Source organism: Cupressus sempervirens, chromosome 1, assembly GCF_028749045.1.
Source record: "Cupressus sempervirens isolate cs-2001-9-10 chromosome 1, ASM2874904v1, whole genome shotgun sequence".
NCBI classification, from domain to species: domain Eukaryota; kingdom Viridiplantae; phylum Streptophyta; class Pinopsida; order Cupressales; family Cupressaceae; genus Cupressus; species Cupressus sempervirens.
Window position 1 is genome coordinate 162,627,515 of NC_143118.1, and position 27,509 is coordinate 162,655,023.

Below are 27,509 nucleotides of genomic sequence, written 5' to 3' on the forward strand. Positions count from 1 at the left end.
AAATTTCTCCTTTAGGACAAAGGACCCACTTTTAAATATCGCATGGTAAACCCTGTAATAATCAATTTACAAACACCCAAACCTTGAAATCAACTGTGAACCAATCCTTCCCATTAAGTTATGTTCTGTTCAACTACTGTTCTAGACTGCTACTTCCAATTTGGGAAAACAATTTTGTTTGTTTGCATCTGATTCAAGAACGTATTGACCGGTTCAACTTTATGAATTATGTTTATACTCTTTGAACTATCTTGAAGCAACTTATCCAGCTTTATATACAATATTGGAAAAGTTTATGTTAGATCTTCTTTAAGCTAAATAGACTGCTTCCAAACAAGGAGTTTTCCCCTTAAATGGATGATGAAAACACAACAACTATACTATTTTACCTTTTAATAAAAGTGGAAGCAGGTGCAATACTCCTATATGCGGACAGGCAAGGGACACTATATAAGAAAAGAATGCCCAATGGCCTAATTCATTCTCATTGGGAAGCAAATGCACTGCAACTTGAGGACCAGTTATCTTAATCTCATGTGTGTGTCATGTTGATGAGAATGAGAAACAAGTATTTGATGCAGGCTCTGGTCAACTGCTTGAATGCTATTCACTCTCACCTGTTGGTCGTAGCTATTATTGAAAGAATGGTTCCACACTAGACCAAGTCGACATAGGGCACCTACAAGAAAAAAATTTCATGGGAAAACCCTATGAGAAATGCCAATTTGATATCTGCACTCACCAAAGTTCAGAAAATGTGGGCAAACCCTATGTGAAATGCCAATCCAACTGCACTCACCCAAGTTCAGAAAATGCGGGCAAACATATTTGGCATTTCTAGTCTTTGCATTAACTTTATCCAAAGTTGGTTAGTCATAATTTGTTATGACCCACTTTGGGTAATTTGATGTTGGTTGAAATTTTGATTTGTGGGGGGGGGGGGGGGGGGGGGGGCGAATTGTGACCAACACGGGAATGAAAACAAAAAATAAAGAGGTTTCATAGTGTTGGTCGAAAAATGGATACAAATGTACTAGTGATCTCATGTATCTTTATCTCTCACAATCTCTCATAGTATTTACTTCATGTCTAACCCTCATCCCATTGTCACACTCTATGATTTTATTTATAAAGTTAATTTTTTTTTTTAGATCGGTAAGAAGCCAAAACCAAGATCAATTATTATGATGTGTTGTAATTAATTAATTATTATTATTATTTATTAAGTATAATTGCGAATATATTTGAACCCAAGACCTCTTCAATAAGAGGCTCACAATTTACCATTGTGTTGTAGGCTCTTGCCTAGCATTCTTTTAGTTTTTTGTTTTATAGGTTTGATTGTATTAGTTTAAGATTTGTCCAAATTTGTAAATTTCAAGCTAATTTTAAAATTTGATATAATATCTAACATTTGATTCTAATTTTTAAAATCTATTTTTACAATTTTATTTCTTTCATTATAGTATTAACTTTATTATTTATCTACTTTATCAAAATTTAATTATACTAACCATCTTTAACTCTATATAATTAGAAATCAATTCTTCATTTAATTACCTTATTTTTACACTAGCATTTCAAATTATATAATCACAATATCTAATATTTGTTAGTGTAAAATGTATATTAAATTATGTTTTTGTTTATTTAAAATAATTTTTAAAAAAATTGATATCAATTGAACTTTGTTTGGTTTCAGATATCTAAGTTGTTTAATTTTTACAAGTGAAGAGAACAAACCATATGCTCTTAAAAATATCCAAAAAATTTATTAATTTTAATTCCTTTTAGATACTGCTACCAACACATAGAATAACCATGGTTACAGGGAGACCCGTCTCCCCCCTAAAAGTCGCGTCTTGGAGATTGAGATGCGTCTCGGAGACTTTTCGCGTCTCCGGAGACCTCAAAAAAGATTGGAGACTTCATGACGAAGTCTCCTGAAATCTCCCTGTCTCCTAATCCAAAAATTGAAGTCTCTCCGAAGTCTCCTAATAAAATATAATATTAAATAATTTTATATATTTTAGCCCTCATTTTAATATTTTTAATGCAAAAATTAAGACCACCGAAAATTTAAATGATTAAATCATTTAAAATATTTTATTAAAATTAATAACTTTAAAAACATTAGAGACACTTTAAATAAATTACTTTTTTCGACAATTTAAATGATTAAATCATTTAAAATATTTTTGGAGAGTGCTAATTTTTTGGAGAGCATGATAGTTGAAGACCTTGAGATGGATGATCACAACCTTGTGGAGTAGATGATAGTACCATCGACATACTAATACTAGATATATTTCTATTTTTTGTTTATTGTACAAAGTGTTCATTTTTTTTTGCATATCGGCAATTCAGCATCAAACTATACTTTTTTTAATTTAAAATTTGAATATGTAATGATAATCTTAGCGATTATCAATTTGATATGATGGTGATCATATGCAACATTCGAAAAACAAATATGTCTATGAGATACAATATTGTGATCATGTGAGTTTTGAAATCTTTGACTTTGAGTCTATTTTAATTTTTAATGTGACATTACTATTATTATTTACTTTAGTCTTTTAGTCTTATATTATTACTATTTTCAAATTTTGTATTTACTTTTAGTATTAGACTCCTTAAACTATTAAAAAAATAAAAATAAAAAAATTGCCATCTCCAAGTACCCCTGTCTCCTATTTGAAAATTTGTCGTACTAGTACCGGAGACCTCGAAGTCTCCCTATCTCCCAGTGACCTTGAGAAAAACATATGCAGCTTTTGTTCATATTTATACCAAAAACTTCTCCTGCAAGGTGTTTACTCGTACATTGTGGCTTACCGCTATAAGTCATTATAGTAGGCCGAAACAACAATAACAATGTCTTTAACAGTTTGCCCCAAATTAGCCTCAGCAATCTCATTCATCTTGAGGAGCACTATGGAAGGAAATCTCCTCTACAACAAGATGCTTCTTCTCGCCTTTAAACTGACTTCGATCATTGGCTTCTTACCAGGGCCTACAAATCTTGAAAGGACACATCTTCGTGTGACTCTACACCGATGGATCAGAAAATCACCCGCCCGATGAGTTGCTTGTTGGTACTGTATTCCCAAATCATTCTTGGCTTGTAACTGATGAGTCTATTAAAGAAACAAATCGAAACATGCAACCTATGGCGGTATGTAACTGATCCACTGTTATTTTTTATTTCTTTAAATTTTATTTCAACCTCACATTACAAACAGGTAAATGCTTGTCAAACTTTTTGAAAAGTGCTTATTGTTTACATTGAAGATTGCTACCACCGTAGAAAGCCTCTCAGCTTAATTAATAATATTATTATTATTCATAAGAAACAAGAATAAATGCCCAATGTTTACTTAGTTTATTTTCCAAAGGAATAATTGATGAAATCAAATATTCTCCTAAAAATATGTGCTACAAATCATTGAAGAAGAGAACTGTTCTTGGCCAGCAAAACAAGATGCCTAGGAACAAAATCCAGTCATTGTCATACTAAATTCACAAGGTAACACAAGTGAAAAGTGATGTGCTACATTAATCCATACGCTGAACGCCTCAGTAGAAAAGGCAGGCCGTGAAAGCAATGAAAGACCCCATGAGAGCAGCGGCTAAAGATGGAGTCTTTGCAATGGAATTAGCTGCGCCTGTGATCGCTGATGGACTGGGCGCCTCCGCTTCCTGTGCATTAATCGCACTCACAATCATCAACACAGTAAATACTGCTGCTATGCACTCCAATTTCAATGCTGCTCCTGCCATTTTAATGAGATGATATAAATCACAGATGCAGAGATTAGCCAAAAGAATAAATGCACCTCTTTGATCTGTTGCTCTGTTTTGAAATGCAAAGGGTGTGGAGTTTGTTACAAGAGGCGGGGGATATTTATATGTGTAGTGTTTCTTTCTTTGCCGCCCAGGAAAGAGTAAGCAGGAAAAATGGGGAAATGTGGAGCGTACCCAAGTAAACACGGCTCAAGTTTGGTATGGAGAAAAAGTCGCGTGAACGACAAATTCAGCATCCGTGAATTGCGGGAAGCGCGAATTCTGTCAATGGCGCGTGCTGTTTAGGTAATTGCCTTTCGAGTCAATAGCCGAGTTGGGTTGTACTCTAGTTCTTCCAAATTGACTGAATCCTTAATTTAATAATAATAATGTCCACAAGGTTAAAGTTGTTTGTGGGACTTAATTAGGTACCAAAGTTATTGAAACAATTTGTATGTTTTTAGATTTATTGTTTTATATGAATTGTAATAAGTAGGTTTGTTGATTTGGTCATATTTGATTTTTTAATAAAGTATTTAAATTATCTTTTTATAGAATGTCTTTATGACACACATTCTATCACAAATGTCACTTTATTTTTATATTTTTTTTTACATTAAAATCAATTAAAAAACAAGGGGTTGGTCTTATGTACAATACTATGGATAAACCATTCTTTCATAACACATGCTTCAAAACAAAACTACTAGCGTATTGACAACTCTTTCCTTAATATCAAATATTGATTCCCCAAACTACTAAACGAGATATAATCTAAAATATAATCCCAACTACTAGTAATGAAAGCAAAATTATAACTACTAAACAAAATCCTATGGACAAAGCATTCTATTGTGTTACAAAATAGAGAAACTCTCATTTCCCACTTTTTATTTAGGTGTTGCTTGTCTAACTATTTCACACCTCAAGGAATATCTATCAACATTTTTTTGCATTCTATTTAATATTTGTTTCTAAATAGGGTTTTTTGATGATTTTTTAGTTGCCTTTCTAAGAAACTTAAGTGCTCATAACCATTGTTTTACCTTCTGGGTAGTAACAACACACGTTGTGAGAATCATTATGCATGGAAGGGTTTAAAAATTGGTCATTTCAAAGTGTCACCTAACACCCACTTAAAGGTGTTCCAAATATTGTGCACTTTAACAACTTGGAAAAAATGTTAATACTTATGCACAAATGTCTTAGTAGTCATGCCATATAGGTACAAATAAAGTTGCACAACTCCTCCAATTAAAGTGTGAAAATTCTAGATATTGGAGTACATGTGGGAGATTATCGATACATGTGCAATTTATGAGTGAACTTTTAGTTACCATTTGTAATTATTTTAAAGTTATTTATTATGAGGTTGGGCAAGCAAGGAGCTAATGCTAATTAATTTTTATGTCATCTTAATTGTGATGATACACATTGAGAGATCTATTATGCACATAAGAAAAAAGTGGTCATTCTAAAGTGTACCCCAATACCTACTAAAAGATGCCCCAAAAACAGTGTAGTTTAACCACCTCAAAATTTGTCAATGCTTATTTATAAATGTCACGATGGATGTGCTCTATGTGTATCAATATAGTTGCACAACTCCTTTAATTAAAGCTCAAAAAATGTAAGTGTTGGGCTTCTAGTGAACAACTATGCGTACATGTGAAATTTATTAATGGATTTGTAGTTATCATTTTGTGATTTTTTTAAAGTTGGTTATCCTAGAGTTGGGTGAGTGAGGAGTGTGTGATATTTGGAACATTGGGTGGTAACTACTACTCCTCCCCAATATTAAATTGAAAATATGATATTTTCCAATTATTTCATTAGTTTGATCAAAAGAAGTATTCAAATGGTAAGAAATATTATAGTCACATGATGTTTTCCATTTAATTGTATTCATTTTGATGAAATGGTCTAAAGTAATCATATTGATAAGTAATATGGTCTCACATGAAATTTGACTTACGATCTAATTGAATATATGTCTCCATTCTGCTCCCCTTTGCACGTATTCACCTATTTTCACTACCTATTGAATCCCATCTAATATCTATCCTCACACATTCCAATGAATTGATCTTTCCCTCATAAATAACTACCTTAATCTTTTAAAATCAATTCTTCAGAGTGTGCAAATGGTAATTGAATCTCAATTATCAAAATTCAATTTCTATATTAGATTATTGCTTGCATAATAGTTTGTACCACTTTTTTATTGTTGCTTGCACAATATTAACCTTTACTACTTGAAAATAAAATAAAATAGATATAAAAAATTATTAGTATACAAAGACAACAATAAAAATCAATAATTATTAATATTAGAATAGTCAATATAAACTAAGAACAACATAAGTCAGTAATAGATCTTGTTTCGATATTGTTTGAAGACTCAATGTACCCTAAACCTTACTTGAGTCATCTAATAGCTCCCCCCAAACATAACAAAATACAAAACTGGGGGTGAAGAGGGCTTGGTAGACAAAAAAATTCACATGATTGTAGACTAATTGATAACTCCAGAGATAATAAGACTATCTGATAATGTTGTAGTACTATTAAAACATGAATACGAATTGTTCTTAACTAGACTTAAACCCCCTAGCCATCATTGGCTTCCATATCCTTAAGCATTTGAACATTCAATAACTTGACATTCCATCTCACTACCTCATATTCATTGGCCTTAGAAATAATGTCTCGGACTGGTTTAGCTGCATGATCTTCACTATGGACATAAAGAGGCTCAGTAACATAATTTGAGAGAGATAATTGTTGTAACATACTTTCTACTTTCTCAAGATCTTAAATATTCAACAGGGATCTATATAGCTCCAGGTATTGTATAGCTTTGACATTGTCTTAATGAATAAGGACCAAGCCTTCTTTAACCAACTTAATGAATTAGCTCATTGAGATCTTCAAGGACAAAGATACCTGAGACATAATAAGAGAATGTGGGATTTTTAAATCAAACTCAGTAAGTCTCCTATGTTAAGGATAAGGATCTCTGATAGATAAACTATTACAATTAAATATATGCAGAAAGTATCTTACTTGAATGATGTAGAATATCTTTGAATTCCTTTTGATAGCAAACTTGGTGATATCTGAATGTATATCTTCTTCAGCAACAACAGTAATAGTGAAGTTTTAAATAACAGGAATTGCTAACATGCAAGTTATAATATGGAGCAATGTATTTGATAGTCACCGACTGCAGGTACTTAGATGTATGTGTGTGATGCTTTCCTTGCAGTGGTGACTCCCTTTATATAAGGTGAGAAAGGGACATGACTTTGAAGAGTCATGTCTCTATGTGGCCTAAAGGCCACGTAGAGACATGCCTCTTCGGAGGCATGTTTGTTAATACAAACAAATGAAAATGTATAACCAAGGCACGATAATTACTGTCAGTGCCGATAATGTAATCAAGGCATGATAACAACTGCCGGTGTCAATAATATAATCAAGGCATGATAACAAGTGCCGGTGCCAATAATATAATCAAGGCATGATAACAAGGTACTAACATCAGTGCCAAATAACATTAACTCTAAGATACCAATGATATAGTTGGTGATGCCAATAAAAAGCATAATTTGAGATAGCATTAATAACATATTCATTGTTGATACAACATTAATAACATATTCACTATTGATACAGTGAGCAAGTATAACACAGTGATTTTTGAGAGATCGATAGTGGGTATAAGAATACAAGGATGTATGCATACATATGTATGTATGTAGATTGAGAATATATACACATATATGTGTGCATAGATCCATGTATTGTATACACATATAATTGTGCTATGACAATGCTATCAATATATTATGTTTGGCTTCTTCCGATGCTAAAAACATTAACACTCCCTCTTTAGCTAGGAAGAAGAAAACATCAATAGCTCAGAATCATCACATAGTTATCACAGTATGAAAAGAATCTCTACTTGTGCTTAAGAAATGCCTAAAGATGCACACTTAATCTCTACTTGCACTTAAGCAATGTCTAGAGATGCATAGATAATCTCTACTTGCACTTAAGCAATGTCTAGAGATGCTCTCATAATATACACAAAGGTTTATTATTTACAAGATCGTCACCTTATAAATAATTTCCCTTAAATGAAAGATCGTCACCTTTCATCACCTATTAAATGTTACTAAATAAACAATAGAAGCATAAACTCAAATGAAATATATTTTATTTCAAAAAATGATCATTACAATAAATCAATACCAAGTTTCTCTCTGAAGTGTTTCAATTTTACTTTAGCAAGAGGCTTGGTAAGGATATCAACTATTTGTTCATCTGTACATATGTATTCCAGATGAATAACTCCTCGATTCACCATATCTCTGATGTAATGAAATAGAATCTCAATATGTTTGGAGCGATTATGAAAAACTGGATTAGAAAAGAGCTTAATACAGCTTTGATTATCACAATAAATCACAGTGGGCTTCAAATATTCTTTGAAGAGATTCGATAGCAATTTTCGTAGCCATATTGCTTCTCTAGCACCCAAGGAAGATGTAATGTATTCTGCTTTAGTAGAACTCAGAGCTACTAAAGTTTTCTTTCGACTAGACCAAGAAATCATGCCGGATCCAAGACTAAAACAGTATCCTGAAGTGCTCTTGCGCTCAATAGAAATTCCAGCCCAATCATAATCAGAGTATCCAGTTAGCTCAAGATTGACTTTGTCATATTTGATTCCCATTCCAATAGTGCCTTTTAGGTACCTCATTATGTATTTAGCTGCCTGCAAATGTATCTTCTTGGGTGCACACATAAACTGACCCAAGGTATGAGTTACATAACATATGTCAGGACGGGTATTAACCAGATACATTAGGGATCCAATAATTTGTCTGTAATAGGTAGGATCCACATCTTCTGATTCATTCATATCATCCTTTAGTTTGTGTAGGTTTATCTCCATAGGTGTAGTAGCTAGTTTACATTCCAACATTCCAAACTTGGTTAATATATCAACTGTATATTTTTCTTGATTAAGTATAATACAGTTGTTTAGCTACCAGATTTCTAACCCTAGAAAGTAGTAAAGTAACCCTAGATCCTTCATTTCAAATTCAGCAGAGAGATCTTGTTTATATTTCTTTATAAGATGTTCATCACCTGTGATTAGCAAATCATCAACATATAATACAAAGATAACCATATCATCACCTTCAGTTTTGAAGTATAGATTTGGATCAACTTCATTTTTGGCATATCCTAGTTTTAGTAAATGATTATCTATTCTTTCATACCAGGCTCTAGGAGCCTGTTTAAGACCGTTGAGTGCTTTCTTCAATTTACAAACATGAGTCTTGCAATCAAAAATACTAAACCCTTATGGTTGTTCAACATAAATGTATTCTTCAATCTTCCCATTGAGAAACATTGTTTTGACATCCATTTGATGTACTTTCCATCCTTTAAATGCAGCAATAGCTAGGATTGTTCTAACTGAATTATAACTGGCAATAGGGACAAAAGTCTCATCATAATCAATTCCTTCCTTTTGAGAGAAACCTCGGGCTACAAATCTTGCCTTGTATTTTTCAATACTGTCGTTTGCACCATGTTTAATCTTCAGCAACCATTTGGAAGAAACAACAGATTTGTTTTTGGGTCTTGGCACAATGTTCCATACATCATTCCTCAATATAGAGTTATATTCCTCAATCATGGCTTCCTTCCAAGATTGATGTGAAAGTGCTTCTTTAACATTGATAGGTTCAAATTTTATGAGTTCAGATAGCAGTGCAACATAATAGGATTGATTTCTAGTTCTTTTGCTTTCTTGAATTACATCATCTGGTTCAACTTGATTTTCAGCTAACATTTTCCTGGCCCAAAGGGTTCTCTTATTATTGGTATGGTTGATATTTTTAGATTCTGTATGGTTAGACATGGAAGATATGTCAGAATTATCCTCCCTCTCAATTTCAGTAGCTTGATCTTCTTCTAAAATGGATTCATCACTATTACTAGAAATTTTGAAGGCAATGTTTCTTCAAATATGATATCTCTATTGATCTCAATTGTTCTTTGTCAAGGAATGTAGATCTTGTACCCTTTTGAATTTTCACTATAACCAATGAATATTCGCTTTTTCCTAGAAGTCTCTAATTTGGTTCTCTTTTCTTTTGGAATCTGAATATAGATGGGGCATCCAAATATCCTTAGGTGACTTAGATCTGGTTTAACACTGGCAAATGCTTCTTCTGGAGTGATTTTTTCCAATATAGAGTGAGGACAATGATTTTGAATGTAGACAACAGTATTGGATGCTTCAGCCCAAAAGGAGTAATGAGGGTTTTGATCATGTAACATGGCCCTGGCTGACTCAACAATAGATCTATTTTTCCTTTCAGCTATTCCATTTTGTTGAGGATTATAAGGTACACAACACTCCCTCTTAATCCAAACAAAAATTATACAGAAGTTCTTAAAAATATCAGATGTAAACTCACCACCATTGTCAGACCTAAGGGTTTTGATCTTTTGTCCTGATTGATTTTCCGCTAAGGCTTTAAATTCTTTAAATTTGGATAAGACCTCAGATGAATCCTTATGTTTTAGAAAATAGATCCATGTCCTTCTAGAGTAGTCATCAGTGAAAATTACATAGAATTGGCATCCATTAAGGGAGGGGACAAACATAGGACCACAAAGATCTGTATGAATCAATTCAAGTATGTTTTTAGAGAACACTATTAGGAAAGGAGTGTTTAGTATTCTTACCTAAGATACACCCTTTACAAATATTTGAATGATTTTATTTTAGGTTTGGAAGCCCTTTTACAATTTTACTTATAGAAGATAAGGTTCGAAAGTTAAGGTGACCTAGTCTTCTATGCTAGATTTCAATGGAATTTACCTTATTATTACTTAGAGTTAAGTTTAACTTTGGATTTTGATAATTACAAAGCTTATAAAGACTTCCATCCCTTACTCCAATGGATATAGCTTTCTTGATAGATGAGTTCTTAGTGCAAGATAGGACTCTATCTCCTTGAAGTGTAATTTTGTACCCTTGATCAACAAGTCCGAAGATGGAGACAAGATTTCTTTTGATCCCTGGCACATATAGAACGTTCTTGAGTTGAAGAGTGATATCAAAATTCAGTCAAATAGAAAAAGTACCAATTCCTTTAATTGGGCGAGAGGAATTGTCTCCAATAGTTACTTCTTCTAATTCATGATTTGAAAGGGTTTAAAACTTATCCTTAAATCTGAAGATATGATGAGAAGCTCTGCTATCTATGATCTAGGTGTTGTGATTGGAGCTTAACTCACTTGAGAGAGCTACTATAAAAGCATAATTTTCTTTATCTATTTTCTTCTTTAACTTCTGCTAATGCTGCTTGAATTTTCTGCTTTTTAGGGTACATAGTATAGGAATGACCAAGCTTATCACATTTGAAACATCTTACTTTGGACCAGTCACGATGTTTGTGAGATTTGTATTTTTTGTTGTTGTCCTTCTTGTTATGCTTGAACTTTCTTTTCTTATTTGATTTGGAATACAGTGCTTGGATATCACCATCTTGATTTGAAATTAAACCTCTGGATGCTAATCTGGACTCCTCTTGAGTGCATTCATTCTTTAGTTGATCAAATTTTGGAAGTTCAGGATGAGAGCTTAAACCTCTTATGCAAGATTCCCATGATAGTGGAAGACCTCTAAGGGCAATCATATTTAATTCCTTATCATCCATTTGACTTTGCATAGTAGCAAGTTGATCGTTTAATTCAGTAATTCTAAGGAAGTAAGAGGTAATGGATTCTCCATTTTTCATTTTTATGTAAAGTAGATCTTGTTTTAGAATTAGCAATCTACTTGTATTATTGATTTCAAAAGTATTTTGAATAGTGGAGAACATATCAAATGCAGTTTTAAGATTGGCTATAGAAGGAAGTATATGATCTTTTACTAAATCTATGATTATTTTCATTGCCTTATTATTATGCCTTTTCCATGTTGTTTTCTCAGATTCATTATCAGGCATAGGTAAATTTGATTCAATGTGATTTTCTAATTCCATCTATCTTAGAATTATTAATAGCCTTGTTTTCCAAGATGAAAAATTAGATGCTCCATCTAGTCTATCCTCAATTCTTAAGTGGTTTACCATTTTAATGCTTTAAAAACTTTTCTTCTCCTTTAACTTTGACTCAGATTTAGAATTAATATTTGTAATAGTTTTCTCATCAGTTAAGCTCTGATACCATGCTAAGGATAAGGATCTCTGATAGATAAACTATTACAATTAAATATATGCAAAAAGTACCTTACTTGAATGATGTAGAATATCTTTGAATTCCTTTTGATAGCAAACTCAATGATATCTGAATGTATATCTTCTTCAACAGCAGCAGTAATATTGAAGTTTTAAGTAACAATAATTGCTAACATGCAGGTGATAATATGGAGCAATGTATTTGATAGTCACTGACTGTAGGTACTCAGATGTATGTGTGTGATGCTTTACCTGTAGTGGTGACTCCCTTTATAGAAGGTGAGAAAGGGAAATGACTCCGAAGAGTCATGTCTCTATGTGGCCAAAAGGCCACGTAGAGACATGCCTCTTTGGAGGCATGTTTGTTAATACAAACAAATGCAAATGTATAACCAAGGCATGATAATTCATGTCGGTGCCGATAATATAATCAAGGCACGTAACAACTGTCGATGCTGATAATATAATCAAGGCATGATAACAAGTGCTGGTGCCAATAATATAATCAAGGCACGATAAAAAGGTATTAACATCAGTGTCAAATCACATTAACTTTGAGATACCAATGATCTAGTTGGTGATGTCGATAATAAGCATAATCTGAGATAGTATTAATAACATATTCACTATTGATACAACATTAATTTAACATATTCACTATTGATACAACATTAATAACATATTCACTGTTGATACAGTGAGCAAGTATAACACATTGATTTCTGAGATATCGACAGCGGGTATAAGAATACAAGGATGTAAGCATACATATGTGTGTATGTAGATTGAGAATATATACACATATATGTGTGCATAGATCCTTGTATTGTATACACATATAATAGTGCTATGCCAGTGCTATTAGTATATTATGTTTGGCTTCTTCCGACGCTAAAAACATTAACATCCTACCCTTCCTTTGAAACACTTCCTCATTTCTAGCCTTCCATAGAAACCACAATAAATCAGTAGTCAACACAGACCAAAACTCATTAAATTTAGACCCAAAGGAATCCACATAGCCATCAAGAATTTCACTCCAAGTAAGACCAGGAAGCTTATTCCATAAAATGGGTAACCAAGGAATATTGACCAAGTATTACGAGAAGATTCACATTTTTAAAAAAAATGCTTAAAAGATTCAACCTCAACCAAAAAACCGCACTTGATATTGGAGACACCTAATGATTCAAGAGTTCATCCTATAGAAAGCTTTTGAAGCAACACCATCCATTTCAAACATAATTTCTTAGGTTCAACATGTGACTTCTAAAATTTTTGAAAAAAGAAAGATCAATCAAAAAATGGCCAATTAAAGCCCCAACCTTGAACCACTCATCGAGAAATGGAGGGATCCATAATAAACATTTTATATAATTTTTTTGTTGCAACATCTTGCAAAAAAGTATTTATCAAAAATAAAAACATCATGTAAACAAGTGCCATCAACTCATTTAACTTGCTTAGTACAAGATGTTGAGTCAACTATCTATTTAAATTTAGAACAACCAAGTGCTTTAGTAATTATAGTATATGCCTTTTTTGGGGAATTTGGTATATCAAACATATTTCTAATCTCCTCCAAAATAGCTCAATTCATTATTGTTCAATAAATATTTGATTTTTGAGATTTCACACATGTTCCAATGTTTAGTAGAGTAGTTCTATGTCAAAGCCAAAGGCTTGTCATTTAGGTAAAGCTCCCACCAAACAGACCTATCAACTATTGCATATGATGGGTAGGGTCCTACAATTCCTTTGCCTGGAAAAAAGTTCATTGCATGGCACCATGCCTTCCATAATGAAGCGAACACCTTAGATCCAAAGATTTTTAGTGTAAAGTCTCCCAACAACAGATCAAGGAATGGAATATTTTTCCACTATTTCCCCTTACCAATGGAGGAATAAACAATATTGGTCCTAAGTATTATCTCTTATGGCTCATTTCCATCTATACCTTCTAAAATCCATTTAGATGCAAGTGCAATTCCATGCAACTTGATATCTCTAAGTCCTAGCCCACCAATTAACATAGTGCCTTTTTTTATTATCCAAACCATCTGACCAAAGGAAATCCCTTAAGATTTTGTTTGTCTTATCAAATTGGTAGTTAGTACATAGCCAAGTTGAAGAAAAATAAACGTGATGAGATGATAAAACTTTTTGGACAACCTAAAGTCTGCTTGCCAAGGACAAATAGTGGGTTTGCCACATCGCATGTTTCTTTAAAATCTTTTCATAGAGCCAAACCCACATATCTTTAGTTGATGGATCAATAGAGAAAGGGATACCCAAGTATCAAACAATAGAATATATTAGGTCCATACCATTACCAACCATCAGCCACAATCCAATCTAGAGCTGACTCTGACCATCCAAGAACAGAGGACTTAAGGGAGACAATTTTTGCCCCAAATACAAGGCGAAAAATTGAAGCCAATATTGAAATTATATTAGAAGAGCTCAAGGAATAAGATAGTGTCATCAAACTAAAATAAAAATTCATTTAAAATCTATTACTATATGAAATTAATTATGACTACATAACCACAACCCAAGCTTAGCTATTGTAATTCATGATACACACTTACCCTATACCATCTGAAATGTGTATTTTAGACGAAGAGTCGTGTGTGAACGAATCACAAGTTGTCTAGTCGGCCTAGAGTGCGATAGATAGATAGATAGATAAAATTTTAACGTCCACGAGGCCAAAAATAGCCTATGGGACAGCAAGACAACTCAAGCAGACTTAAGTAGCGTTGTTCGCCTCTTGTGTAGACTAATGATGAGCCCCCCCAATTGCTCAATGTACTCTTCGTTGAACAGGTTATGCCAAGAACTGTCACATATAGTATCCGCAAACTTATCCCTGCTATCCTTGTAGGCCTCACATTCTAGAATAAAGTGCTGTTCAGTTTCCACTTTCCCAGAATTGCAAAATCTGCAAATTCTCTCTTCCCAAGCCTCCTTTGGCCTCTTCCAACGCCCGGTCTCACAACGAAGTTGGTGAGAGTTGGTTCTCAGCTGAGCAATAAGAATTTTAGCTCTCCAAGAAATGTTGGCTCCTATGTACACTTTTTCGAGTTGATCACAAGTGGGGTTGAACTCATTTATATAATATAGTTTCTTCCTCCCAATCTCGCTTCCCCAATTTCTCTTGTAGAATTTCTCCATAACAAAGACCTTTATTTCTTTATTACTTGTGGGGCACATATTGAAATGAATATTCCATTTACTCATCCACTTGATGTTTTGTTGCATCCATGTGCTTTTTCGCTTACATAGTGTGTCACTAAAGACAACTTTCGGCCATCTATCCTCTTCCATTTTTTCGATTCTTTTTAGATAGCTTAAAAGGCGAACCATAGCAAGTGCCTCAATAGGCGCAGCCCCCATTTCACTTAGCATGATGTCATATGGAACAGTGCTTTTAATTTTGAACTTGCTTGTAATCAAGCGCTTTTGGATTCCTTCGATTTGTTTCCATTGTGCTATAGTAGTGCTGCTGGCCCATAATTCACACCCATAAAGAACAACTGGCAACACAAGAAGACCAAACAAGGTTTGAATAGTTTTCCAATCCCACAACTCCGCTTCACGGCACCTATTCTGAAGAGCGTAGAAAGCCTTCCATCCACCTAATGTCCTTTTATACCTGCAGCTAGACCAGCTTAGTTTTTTGTTGAAATCGATGCCAACGTATTTATATTCCGCAACTTCTTCGAGAACACTTCCATTGTAATAAAATTCATGTTGATGCTGTTTTTTATTATTAGAGAAAATCATAACCTTGGTTTTGCTGATATTGACTTGCATCCCCACCATTCTACAAAAGCGCTCAAGAGAAGATAGATGGTCTTGCAAACCACAAGCAGATTTGGCAATTAAAATGAGGTCGTCCGCATATAGGAGTAGCTTTATAACAAATTCCCCTAGCTGAATGCCTTCACGCTCTTGCGTGTTTAACCACTCTTCCAGTTTGTCAATATATAAACCAAATAAAGTAGGGGATAAAGGGCAGCCCTGTTTGACCCCGATATCGCTACTAAAACATTTTGAAATGCCATCTGAAGTTCTGATTTTGACTTTCACCTCTTCGTACATTCTATGAGCAGCAGCTCTGAGATGCCTAGGAATCCCCAATTCTTCCATCCTCAACCAAAGCTTGTCTCTCGGAACGGTATCAAAAGCCTTTTTGAAGTCAACAAAGCAACAAAAAACCTCTTCTTTTTTCTCCCACTCTTTTTCAATAATGTGTCTCAGAGTGACACAGTGATCCACTGTCGAGTGCTTTGGCCTAAAACCAGCTTGCCCTTTAGCACGTTTATGATTTTCTTCTGCCCATTTGCTGATCCTAGTTTCTATCATACTGCCAAAAAGTTTAGAAAAGAGAGGATTGATCATTATAGTCCTATAGTTGGAGGGATTGTTAACATCACCACTCTTAAAAAGTGGTATTGCAAGGCTGATTGTCCAATCTTTCGGAAACCCTTCCTGGCAGATTTTGTTGAAGATTTCAGTGATGTGCGGTGCAAGAGTTTTCATACCCCACTTCAAATATTCAGCTTGAAGCGCAACAAGGTCTTTTGCTTTGCCTCCACCCAACTTCTTAATCCCTATCTCTATCTCTTGCACAGTAAAAATATTTGTGGTATCATTGACCAAAGGTGGCTGTCCCACTCCACCCTCTTGTTCATAAAGTTTCTTAGCATAATCAAACCATTGGGTGGCAGTAATATTATTTTCAGTTTGCTTCCTCCTTGGTTGGAGTTCTTTCCAAAAACGTTTGGGGTTATTTCTGCCCAAGAAAATTAGCTCCTCTCTCCTTGTGGACATAAAATCAATTTTTTTCTTCTTTAGGATCTGTTTGTAGGTCTTAATGTCAAGGTTAGTTTTATTTGACTCCCTTAGATTTCTCCTAGCCCTCTTGCATTCCTTATCAAACCATGCATTGGCTGGAAAACAATTAGTTTCAGATTTTTTATTTTTTGCTCTCTTGCATTTTGAAAGAGCCTTGTGAATCAGATTTGATAAATCATGACTATTAACACCATGCTTATACATAGGGTGTCCCATACAAAGTTCCTCAAGAGCAGCCCTGAAAGTGTTACTATTTTCTGAAGTTAACAAAATTCTGCCCTGAGAAGGTGGGTGTTGAGGGCCTTGGATTTTTGCCCCAATCCGTCTATCCTTTGCCCAATACAAATTTACGTACAGTGGTCTATGATCTGATTTGAGATCCCAAATGTGCTCTCCAATTTCAACTTCTTCAATATTGTTATACAAATGCTGCGAACAAATTACATAGTCTACCACACTTGCCCCGTTGTATGTGTTGCAAGTGAAATTGCCCGACTTAGCCCATCTAGCCAAACCATTACAGATTATTAGATCAAATGTGCCACACAAAGTGATCAATTCTTTCCCAAAATGATTGCAGCCTTTAGCATCTTCGGATATTCTATCCCATGGATGATTTCTCTCTTCTGTGAGCCAAATAGGGTTATCATTTACTTCGGAGCTGAAAATACTTGCTTGCCAATTTGCTGTCCTAGCATTGAAATCTCCAACGAGAAGGACATCCCCACGTTGTGAAAAAACAGCAACATCTTTCTTTAACGTAGCATAAGGGTCATTGTGATCTAAACCACACTTTTTATAAATTTTAGATACTTGTGGAGCAAAGTAACAAGCTGCAATCCTGAGAAGAGTGTTATTTTTCACGATTTTGAGCCATATAAATTGTTTATTAGAATCAGTCTTTTCCAGCTGAATGACACGACCTTCTTTTTCTTTTACTAGAACCATTATACCTCCATAACCTTTACCATTTTCCGCTGCCTCATTCCACACTGCCATCTTTCAGTAGCCTTCAAACAATGGGGTCTTACATCCCTCATGCTCATGTGTCTCTATGAGACAAATAATGTCTTTGCCTTCCGCAATAGGCCCTAACCCAGGCCCACGTCTCCACGGATAACCTCTGCAATTCCAACAAACTAAACTTAAGGACGCCTGGATTAAGCTTGATTGCTATTTATTTTGATGCGAAAGACTCAAAGTTGAGTTATTATCGCTAGGTGTGATTATGGATCTTGTTGTATCGCTGCCTGTTAAGGTGTTTGTTGTTGCACCTTTGTTGCCTTCTTGCTGCCCTTCATTGTAGCGGTGGCCAAAATGAGCAATAACTGCTTTTCCCTTGAACATCCAAGCTCTTTTGCCTTCATTTCTAGCTATTCTGATTTTTTCCATTTCCATCCTTCTTTCTACTTGCTGTCTCATAGTTAAATCCTCCTCTAAAACGAAGCGAGAACCCCACAAAAGTTGTTTTTTGTTAAGTAGATTTTGTTTGTCGCTAATGCTGAGCATGACTACCTTGATTGGCCTATTTCTCTCAGCGTGTGGTTTGCCAACCCTCCAAGCTTGGCAGATTTGTCCTTGCCACAACAGCACATCTTGTAGGAAATCCCTCGTTAGGTCAAGGGTATGTTCGCCTTCCCCATAGTCTTTTATCCCCTTGATAATTATATTGGATGCCCTAAGCTGCCTTTCCTTGACCTCTTTGTCTTGCGTGTTCACACGAATCTTTGCCTCTTCTCTTGCCATATCAGGGTGTTTGCTGTTTTTGTCCCAAGTTTTGGTGACTTCTGCAAAACTCCTTCTCTTCTCTTCACCATCTGCCTTTCCTGGCAAACTAGTGTGAAGAATCGTTTTCTCCTTATTATGAGATGACTCGGTATTTGCTGTGACCTTGTTTGTTTCCAATGTCACATTCAGGTTTTTCCATTCATCCTTCATATTCTGCCATTCAAGCTTCCCGGCTAAAAGTGTTTCTTGCAACGTTGAGATTTGAGCTTTTAAAGTGTTGTTATCATCTGCAAGAGTTTTATTTGTTGCAATTAGCACTTGTATATTGCGGTAACTTTCTTGCTCCTTAGCCTCTAGGAGCTCCAACCTCCTCTTGGCCCTCAAAAGTTCTTGCACATAAAGATTTGAGCACCAAGCGAGAGGTGTGGAGGTAGGGCTGTAACTGACAGACTCATCGAAGTTATTACTACCATACAGATGACTGTCACCACATAAGTGTGGAGGAGGGCACATTTTGATATGAAATCCTACATTGACCAAATCACAAGACCATTAAACACGTTACGTGTTGTCCATTTTTTCCATTTGAGACGTGTCCACGTGGCTACAAACCCCTCTCTCCCGCGTTACATTTGACACTTTCATTTATGCCTCTTTCTGGAAAAGTGCGTTTTCAGGGCACTATAAATATCCTTCGCCTCTTCATTTAATCTTCACAATCTTCTTCATATCATCTACATCTCAAATCGTTGCGAGTGTTCAAAGAGGTGCACATCATTTTCGACGTGTGGAAAATTTGTGATCAGCGAAGTAACATCTGTTAAAATGGCAGGAACAGCAGCGAATTTGAGATTGATGGGAATCTTAGTTGTAATGATGATGGTGATGATTGTGAGCGCAGTTAATGCACAGGAAGCGGAGGCGCCTACTCCATCAGCGATCACAGGCGCAGCGAATTCTATTGCAAAGACTCCATGTTTAGCCGCTGCTCCCATCGCTTTCATGGCTTGCCTTTTACATTGAGTACAGAGCTTCACAGCTATGTTTTCAGCGGTTAACAATGAGTGGATTTCTTTCGTGACCTTGGAGAACGCTCTTCACGTCTAAGAGCTTTGTGTTACAGATTTATATTGGGAGATTATTTGATTAGGTCTGTAGAAAATAAATGGATCTCCTTTATTAGATCCGTAAACAATTTTGGGTTTATTGTTCTACTTATTTATTTTATACACCAAAATTCTTTCAGATGATCTTTCATTTGGCTGTGGTAATTTAAAATATGTGTTATAGATTTTAGATTTGGCAGATCTAATGTTACTTTTGTATCTGTATTTTATAAGTGGAACAGATCTTTAAAATTTAATTACGAAAGCATGGTTCCGCAGAAATAGAAGGACATGATTGCTCTTAATGCCGAATTTACAATCTGCTAAAATGAGGAACAGAAAAAGTTCATAATCCTATAACTTTTTAATTTTCTATAATAAAATTCTGTCAGATGATCTTTGATTTGGCATTGGTAATTGAAAATATTTGTTATAGGTTTCAGAATTTGCAAATCTACTGTTACTTTCGTTTCCGTATTTAATAGGTGTAGCAGATCTTAAAAATTTAATGAGAAATAGAAAGGCGATCGTGCTCTGTTTTTCTTAATGGCGATTTGCAATCAACTAAAATGGAAGTAGTTAATAGTTCGGCAGAAAATGAAGGGTAATCATGCTCTGTTATTTGTTATTGTCAAACGCTAGAAATTTTGAAGGATTTTGAATCTTGATGTGTCCTTGACAAAAATAAATAAAATTAGCGTTGTTTTAAATTTCAAACATGAATCGTTAATTATTTATTTGGGGAAGCGCGTTCGCTGGACACACTATAAATACCCCCACCCCTTCTTTCTTCTTCTTCTCAACATAAACCTCACACCCTCTGCATTCTAAAAGAGGGCAAGAGATTAAATAATTATTTAGGGTCCTCTGTGCATCTGTGAAATACACTTGTCATAAAAATGGCAGGAGCAGCATTCAAATTGGAATTCATAGCAGCACTATTTACTGTGTTGATGATTGTGAGTGCAGTTGGTAAATGCCATTGTACGACTATAGTATGAAACACCAGATTGTGCCTAGAAGTGTAGTGACAGTTACTGGTTTTTATTAAGTTTTGAAGTGAATAGAGAAGTATTTATGGATTTTGTTGGATGGAATAGTGTATATAGTGTTAATTCTTCCTTGTGCAAGCATTAAATTAGGTCTTTTCAAGTTTTGCAAGTGCTTTGCTTAATTCTTTCTAATTAGATCATGCCCCTCTTCTAGCATTTATGATGTCATTATCACAACACTATAATTTGGAAGCATGCAATGTTAAAGTAATTCTAGAGAAGGTAGAATGAAAATTCTAAAGACAAACAACATGCAAGCGTCCCCTTATAATAAAGACAATGCCTTGAATAAAATATGGCATTAAAGCTTCCCTCATTTTGGTAAAGATCATCAGAAAATTGTAAGAGACATGAAATTTCCACAGTTCATGATAGTTCTAGTGAATGCTTTTGGATATAATGATGCAACTTTTTTCAGCATCAATAGTTTGGATCACACTCACATTTTTTCTCAAATATTGATGCTGGACTCAACAACGAGTGAAAGCATACGAGTTAAAGCCATAAATATATTTAAAAAGAACACAATATCAGAGAAAATTTTATTAGACTATGTATAGAATTATTTCTCACAAAGATTAAATAGTAAATAAGGTAAAAATAGACTTAAAAAAACTTACCTCAGTAAATGTTGTTGCTATCTATACCACACGGGTAACAAGTTGCCTTTGACTACTTGAAGATTCATTTGATAACTTAATATATTGCTCCCCAAAGTCGCTTAAGTTTTGCATTTGTGAATTTGACTCCCTCCTTCCATGTTTCTAAGACTATATACTGTGTATTCAACTTCTTCCACACTTTTGGTTCCTCTTGTCCAAATTGTGTACCTTTGTTCAATTTTAAAGCTTTGTCAATAGGAAGATCTAGATCATCTATTTCTTTATGATGTACTTTTTGAATTTGTTCTACCACTTCATCTCGTTCACTCTTAAGTGTTGTCAAACTAGGATCCTAACTAGCTAAGATCACGTACTCTCCATTGTCAAGTTGATCAAGATCAATAGTAGCCTCCACAAGTGTTGCAAACTTTGTCAAATGATGTTCATCTGTCCAAAGTTCAAAGGCATCCAAATATCTTTCCCTAATTAATAAATAAAAGTCCCCTTGATATCATTTGAGTGAATTTTTTATTACGAGAAGTCATATGCTTGTCTGTCACATGTACAATAACTATAGTGAACAAAAACAATCCAAAAATAGTTTATGTGCTTGAAAACCATAGTTCTCATCTTGTAAAAGATGTGATATCTACAAATTGCAAGCTTAGAATGATAGCTATGAACAATCATAGATGACGAAATACATCATTTAATCAGTAAGTGCAATTGCACAGCACACAAATAAATTTAGATATAAAGCAATGATCAACATTCATTCAAAAGCACGATGTCATTGTTGTGAAAGAAACACATAAATTTAGTGCAAAAGTATCCATGTGATCATGGAAGAGAAAAACACAAAGCACATTTATTGCAAATGCATAGTATAAAAAATAAAATACATTAAAACTTAAGGGTCCTTGCTTGATAGAGCTTTACAATAACTTGTAGATTGGCCCTACCCTTCTCTAGTTTCCACACAAGTCGATCAATATCTACAATTCTTTTTAGATGCAGTCTTAAATCTTGGCGTAATGTTGCATCCTCAACAAATGCCTGCACCATATCCAGTCTACACTTGATCTCTTCTACATCTAAGAGAAGTTGCTTGAGCCACCTATTCAATAGTATCTTCCCCATGCTATTAGTACATGTCCTATTCATCAATCCAAATAAACTAAAGTTCTTGTACACATCTATTTTACTTTCAAGAATATTCAATGCTCGTAAAGCTATAGCATCCAGCCGCATAAAACTGCCTATGTGATAATGTTGAATGGTAAACTTTCCATAATTGCTTTCATCTGCAAGAAAATCTGTGTAAGAGAGGAGGGCCCCTAGAGCTCCAACAGCAGACTCTGAACTTGTAACTATGTCCTTCAATGACTGAATTGAACATTTTATAAGGCAACGAAGATCTTGATCAACATCCCTAGACTTGAAATCAGATTTTTTCTTTTCAGTTAAGAGAACATTACAACTTGCCAATACATCATGCAAGCATTTATTATCAGTGGACTTTCCACTGCCTAGAGGTAACAAGCATTCCCTACAACCAAGAGCTATCATAGCAGATTCTAGGTTTGAGTATTAGCTGTCATCAAGAAACACGATGATGCCTAAAGTTCTCTTTGTTAGGTCAACAAAGGCCATATCCACAAGGTAATCATTCTCATGAATAACATATTGAAGAGCGATTATCATTGGTGTATCTTGCAAGTCATTGCTAACAAAGAAAATGTCCTCAAAGCTACCAAGCTTGCTAGGGGTTGCAATTTTTGCCAACCTCCAATTTGATCCACTTCCCTCAAAAATCTCCATAGTATGATCAATTCTCTCTAACAAGAAGTTTCTAATAATCATTTCAAACATATTCTTCCTAATTCTCACACTTGAGACAGCATCATGTCTATTATACAACTGACGAAGAGCAGTTGTGGTGTGGTAGTAAGTTTTTGCAATGAAGAGTGCATCATCGCCATGAGCAGTATAGTAATCCTGATATCATTAAATCTTTAGTCAGTTCTATGATCATCTTATCATCTGTCAACTTGAATAACTCAATTCAAAATATATCTATAGAAATCATGTTGAAGTTGTACCTCTTAAATATTATTGTCTCACAAACATCAATATAAGCTACAAATCAGTAAAAATTAGAAAGCAACAAACTATAGCATCGAATTATTCTTTTTCTTGTATGAAAGAAATCAAAATGCTAAACATTGTTCATGTAGTGTTTAAACTTTGAAGACATGATTCAACAACCAAATAAATTATTTTCTCTAAACAAGTGCAAATTATTCAAACCATATTAAGAAGATATATTGACATGAATATAGCATTTACTTTAGAGTTCTAAGGTTAAAGATGGAACATACTAGTACCTATTACTGGACATATTTTCAAGGTGACACCTTCAAAATTTCAGTTCTATCTTACACATTATTCCATCCTAAACTAAAGCAACACACCAGTGTTTATACATTTCAACACACACTTCGCTGATTATAAAATGCAAAAGTTGGTAAGGATGCATGAATTAAAATAAGGATAAAAATATTTTTTAAAAATTGAAATAGATTTTTTCTTTAAATAGAAAAAACAAAGCAACACCATTGTTACAGATACTTAACATTCACATTATTTATGAATCTTTTGTACCTCAAAACATATCCATCCTTTTAATATTTGGATAAATCAATACTGCATTAAGCTTTAAGACAATTGCAGGAAAAAGGACAATTAATTTAATTGATTCAAAGACATTTCCATATTCTTGAAAGGGATAGAAAGATCACTGAAAGTACTATTTGTAGAACCCTTGATGGGTCACAAGGAGAATGGTGTAACTATTATTGGAGGAAAAGTCAACTATTATTGGTGTAATCCAAAAGTGTTTGAGGTTCATTAGAGTTGACAACGGTAGGTTGGAAGATTGGTGAACCTATCATAGGTCATTGAGGTTAACATTCTCATTCTTCAGGGATCCCAACATCTTGATTAAAATTCATGATTATCATGCATGCAACGTTTCTTGCTTGGAACTTCCACAGTTGGAAGGCAACGAGTTCTCAAATTATTTGCATGTAACTGTACCGTACTAAGAAAGAACACCATAATATGTCACACTCCAATAGGCCTGTGTTACACCCTGTTGTAAATTATGAAGGCCATGTTGTAAATTATGAAGTTTTCTAAGGGCTCACAATAGGGCATCCCCTATAAGTCCCATGTGTTTGAAAGGGAAAATCAAAAGATGTTCTTCCAATGGAAAAACATTAAATGTTTTTGAAATAGGACAACTTCAAGAAACACTTAACTCAAAGATATAGAAATTGGAACCATTATTAAATCAATTAGCCTATGATCTCTACCTATCATTCAACTCCCATGATGTCTTGGAAAAGTGACAGATAGGCGGAAACATTTCATAAATACTATATAGATGTGCAAACATTATATGACAATACAACAACATTAAATGATAAAAATAAGAGAATTGATGTTGAAAATATATTGATGATGAGGAAATATGGTGGATTGGAAAAGTTGGGTTTGCTCTCAAACTTAATCATGAGGTTACAACCTAGGAGAGGAAGAGTATACAATATGAAAAATTATGAGATAAATGGAAAAATATAAATTCATTTGAACTCCCATGAAAGAACACTTGTAAGCCAACTAACATTTTGCTTGGAGGTGTCCTACAAATCCACCTTTAGCTTCAGCTAGAAATTTGAAAATATTAATACACAAAAATAGCTTTCATCTTGCCTTCAGTGACTGAAAAGCTCAAATAATACTAAGAGATGATGATGCTTAGGTAAATTTATAACTCAGCCAAGCTACATATTTTTCTTGCAATAAGGGAAGAGATGGAAAAGATAGAAGCGAGACCTTTGAGGATTTCACAAATGGGTGAGTAACTTGTTTATTCTTCCACTCCAAGTAGTTTGAAGGTTTTTCTCATCATTACTTTTATTGATTTAGGGAGATAATACTTGCCAGGGATGAGGATAGCAAGAAAAGCTCTACTGAATGAGACAAAAAGCCATCCACTACTTCCCTTCCTTCCTACTCCTTTGTCCTCTTTATTCCATTCACTTTGTGCTTTTGTGTATGATTATTTTTTGCTTGATGTACTGGTCCATTGTGTTGTTTTTTGTGTTATTTTCACAAAGTTTGATTGAGTAGTGTCATAAATTGTCCCTTTACAATTTCACACTTAGTTTAGGCTCACTTTAGTGGTTGTGCCTAATTTTATACAACTTTGGGGCCATTTGCATAATCTTGGTGCATTCTATAATTTCCACTTTCTAAAATAGGTTTTAATAATAAAAAAATAAAATTGAAATGTAAAAATTAATAAATAATATAATATAAAATAAAAGAATTACAAGTTAATTAAGTTAAATGAAAGGTCAAGAGATGTGAAATGAAGAAATGTGACTCCCTCAGCATTAGATATAGATGGGAGGAGAGTTCATTTGAAAGGGTGAGAGAGAGGAAGGAAGAAAGAGGAAGGAATGAAGAAGAAAGGAACGTAAATAAATAAAATAGGGAAGTGAATCTTTCAAAGGGTTGTAACTCTTCGAAAGGGTTGTGATTCTTTTAAAGGGTAGAAATGTTGAAGGGTTGCGGTTCTTTCGAAGGGTGAAAATTGTGATAAGTTGTAACTGTAGACACCTAAAAACCTTTAGAAAATAAAGTATTTTTATTTTCTGAAAAAGTCCTGATGACATCATCATTAATTAATTAATTAATTTTTATGCCATTAGATCCCTTTATCTTAATTAAAAATATTTAATTAAGGAATCCCTCCCAAAAATGTTTAAATCTTATTTAAACATTATTTCCTTATTTATTAATTATTTAATTAATAAATTGACCAAAAATCTTAAAATAAATAAAAAATTTATTTTTTGCCCAAAACTTGGCCAATTTCCTTATGACCAATAACCTCTTCCAAAATCTTCTAATCCTTCTTTAATTTCGATTAAAGGCTAATCTCATCGTTTCCTACCCCTAATCCCAACTCAAAATATTTAATTAAGATTAAATATTAATCCTCATGTTTATTAAAAAAGTTTTAATAAATATCTCCTCAACCCAAACCCTTGAAATAAATAAAACTTTATTTATTTCCTAAAAATCTAATTTATCCTCATCCTAAGAAGTTCTAGACTCTTCTAGAAAGTCTTCATCCTCATCTTAGGAAATTCAAGACTCTTCTAGAAAGTCTTTATCCTCATCCAAAGTCTAGACTCTTCTAGAAGATGTCTTTAAACCTAATCCTAATCCCCTCCTAACCATGTCACATTCCCTAAACATGAGTTAAAACTTCCTAATCCAAGCCAAAGTTAACAAATATCTCCTCCTTCACCCACCCTCATTAAATGCCATCCACTTGCCTATCCCTAAGCTAATCCTAAACCATCCTAATCCATCCTCTAATCATTTGCACAAGCCTAAACAAGCTTAAAACCTTCCTAATCAAGTCCAAGTCCAAATTGCTCTCATCACCCTCAAAATATCTCAACCATAAAACTTTATGAAGTCCATTAGGTCATAAATGACTCTTACAAGCCCTTTTATGGCTCTTACAAATCATTATGAGGGTCTTTATGAAAATTTTATCCCTTGAGCCTCCTTTGTTGACTCATCCTTCCCCTTTCCTCCATCCTCTCACCATGTGACATGTGTCACTCCTTGATTGGCTATAAGGAAGCACAATCCATGTGCTCTCCTCTCATGCAATCTGAGCCCTCCATAAGCTTTTTCCCATCCTTGCATCTTAGCCCTCAAACCCTCAAGCTTCTTGCCTATAAATTGGATCCTTCCCTTTTGCAAAATAACACAATCCATGAAGTAAAGTTATAATGCTATTTTGAGAGCCAAATCCATACTAAAGCCATCTATCCACACCAAAAATTCACAATCATCCATTGAAGCCTTTGGAAGCATATTGAGCATACATCCTATCCATTTAGATAAAGCTACTCAACAAGAGAGCTTCTTATTGAGAGAGTCCATTAATGGCTCATATTCTCAATTGAGAGCTCATCTTAGTCTATCTTGAAGTTTATGAATTTTGTT

General features: G+C 34.2%; 1 protein-coding gene and 1 pseudogene across 1 annotated transcript; both read right to left on the minus strand.

The window, feature by feature from the left end:
* Positions 1-3,362: 3,362 nt before the first annotated feature.
* On the minus strand, positions 3,363-3,916 carry LOC149576653 (uncharacterized). The gene has a single exon (XM_089818833.1). The coding sequence runs from the start codon at positions 3,781-3,783 to the stop codon at positions 3,580-3,582; it is 204 nt and encodes a 67-aa protein (XP_089674959.1). The 5' UTR covers positions 3,784-3,916; the 3' UTR covers positions 3,363-3,579.
* Positions 3,917-19,384: 15,468 nt separating this feature from the next.
* Positions 19,385-27,509, minus strand: part of LOC149576654 (DNA mismatch repair protein MSH2-like) — a 45,000-nt pseudogene continuing 36,875 nt past the window's right edge.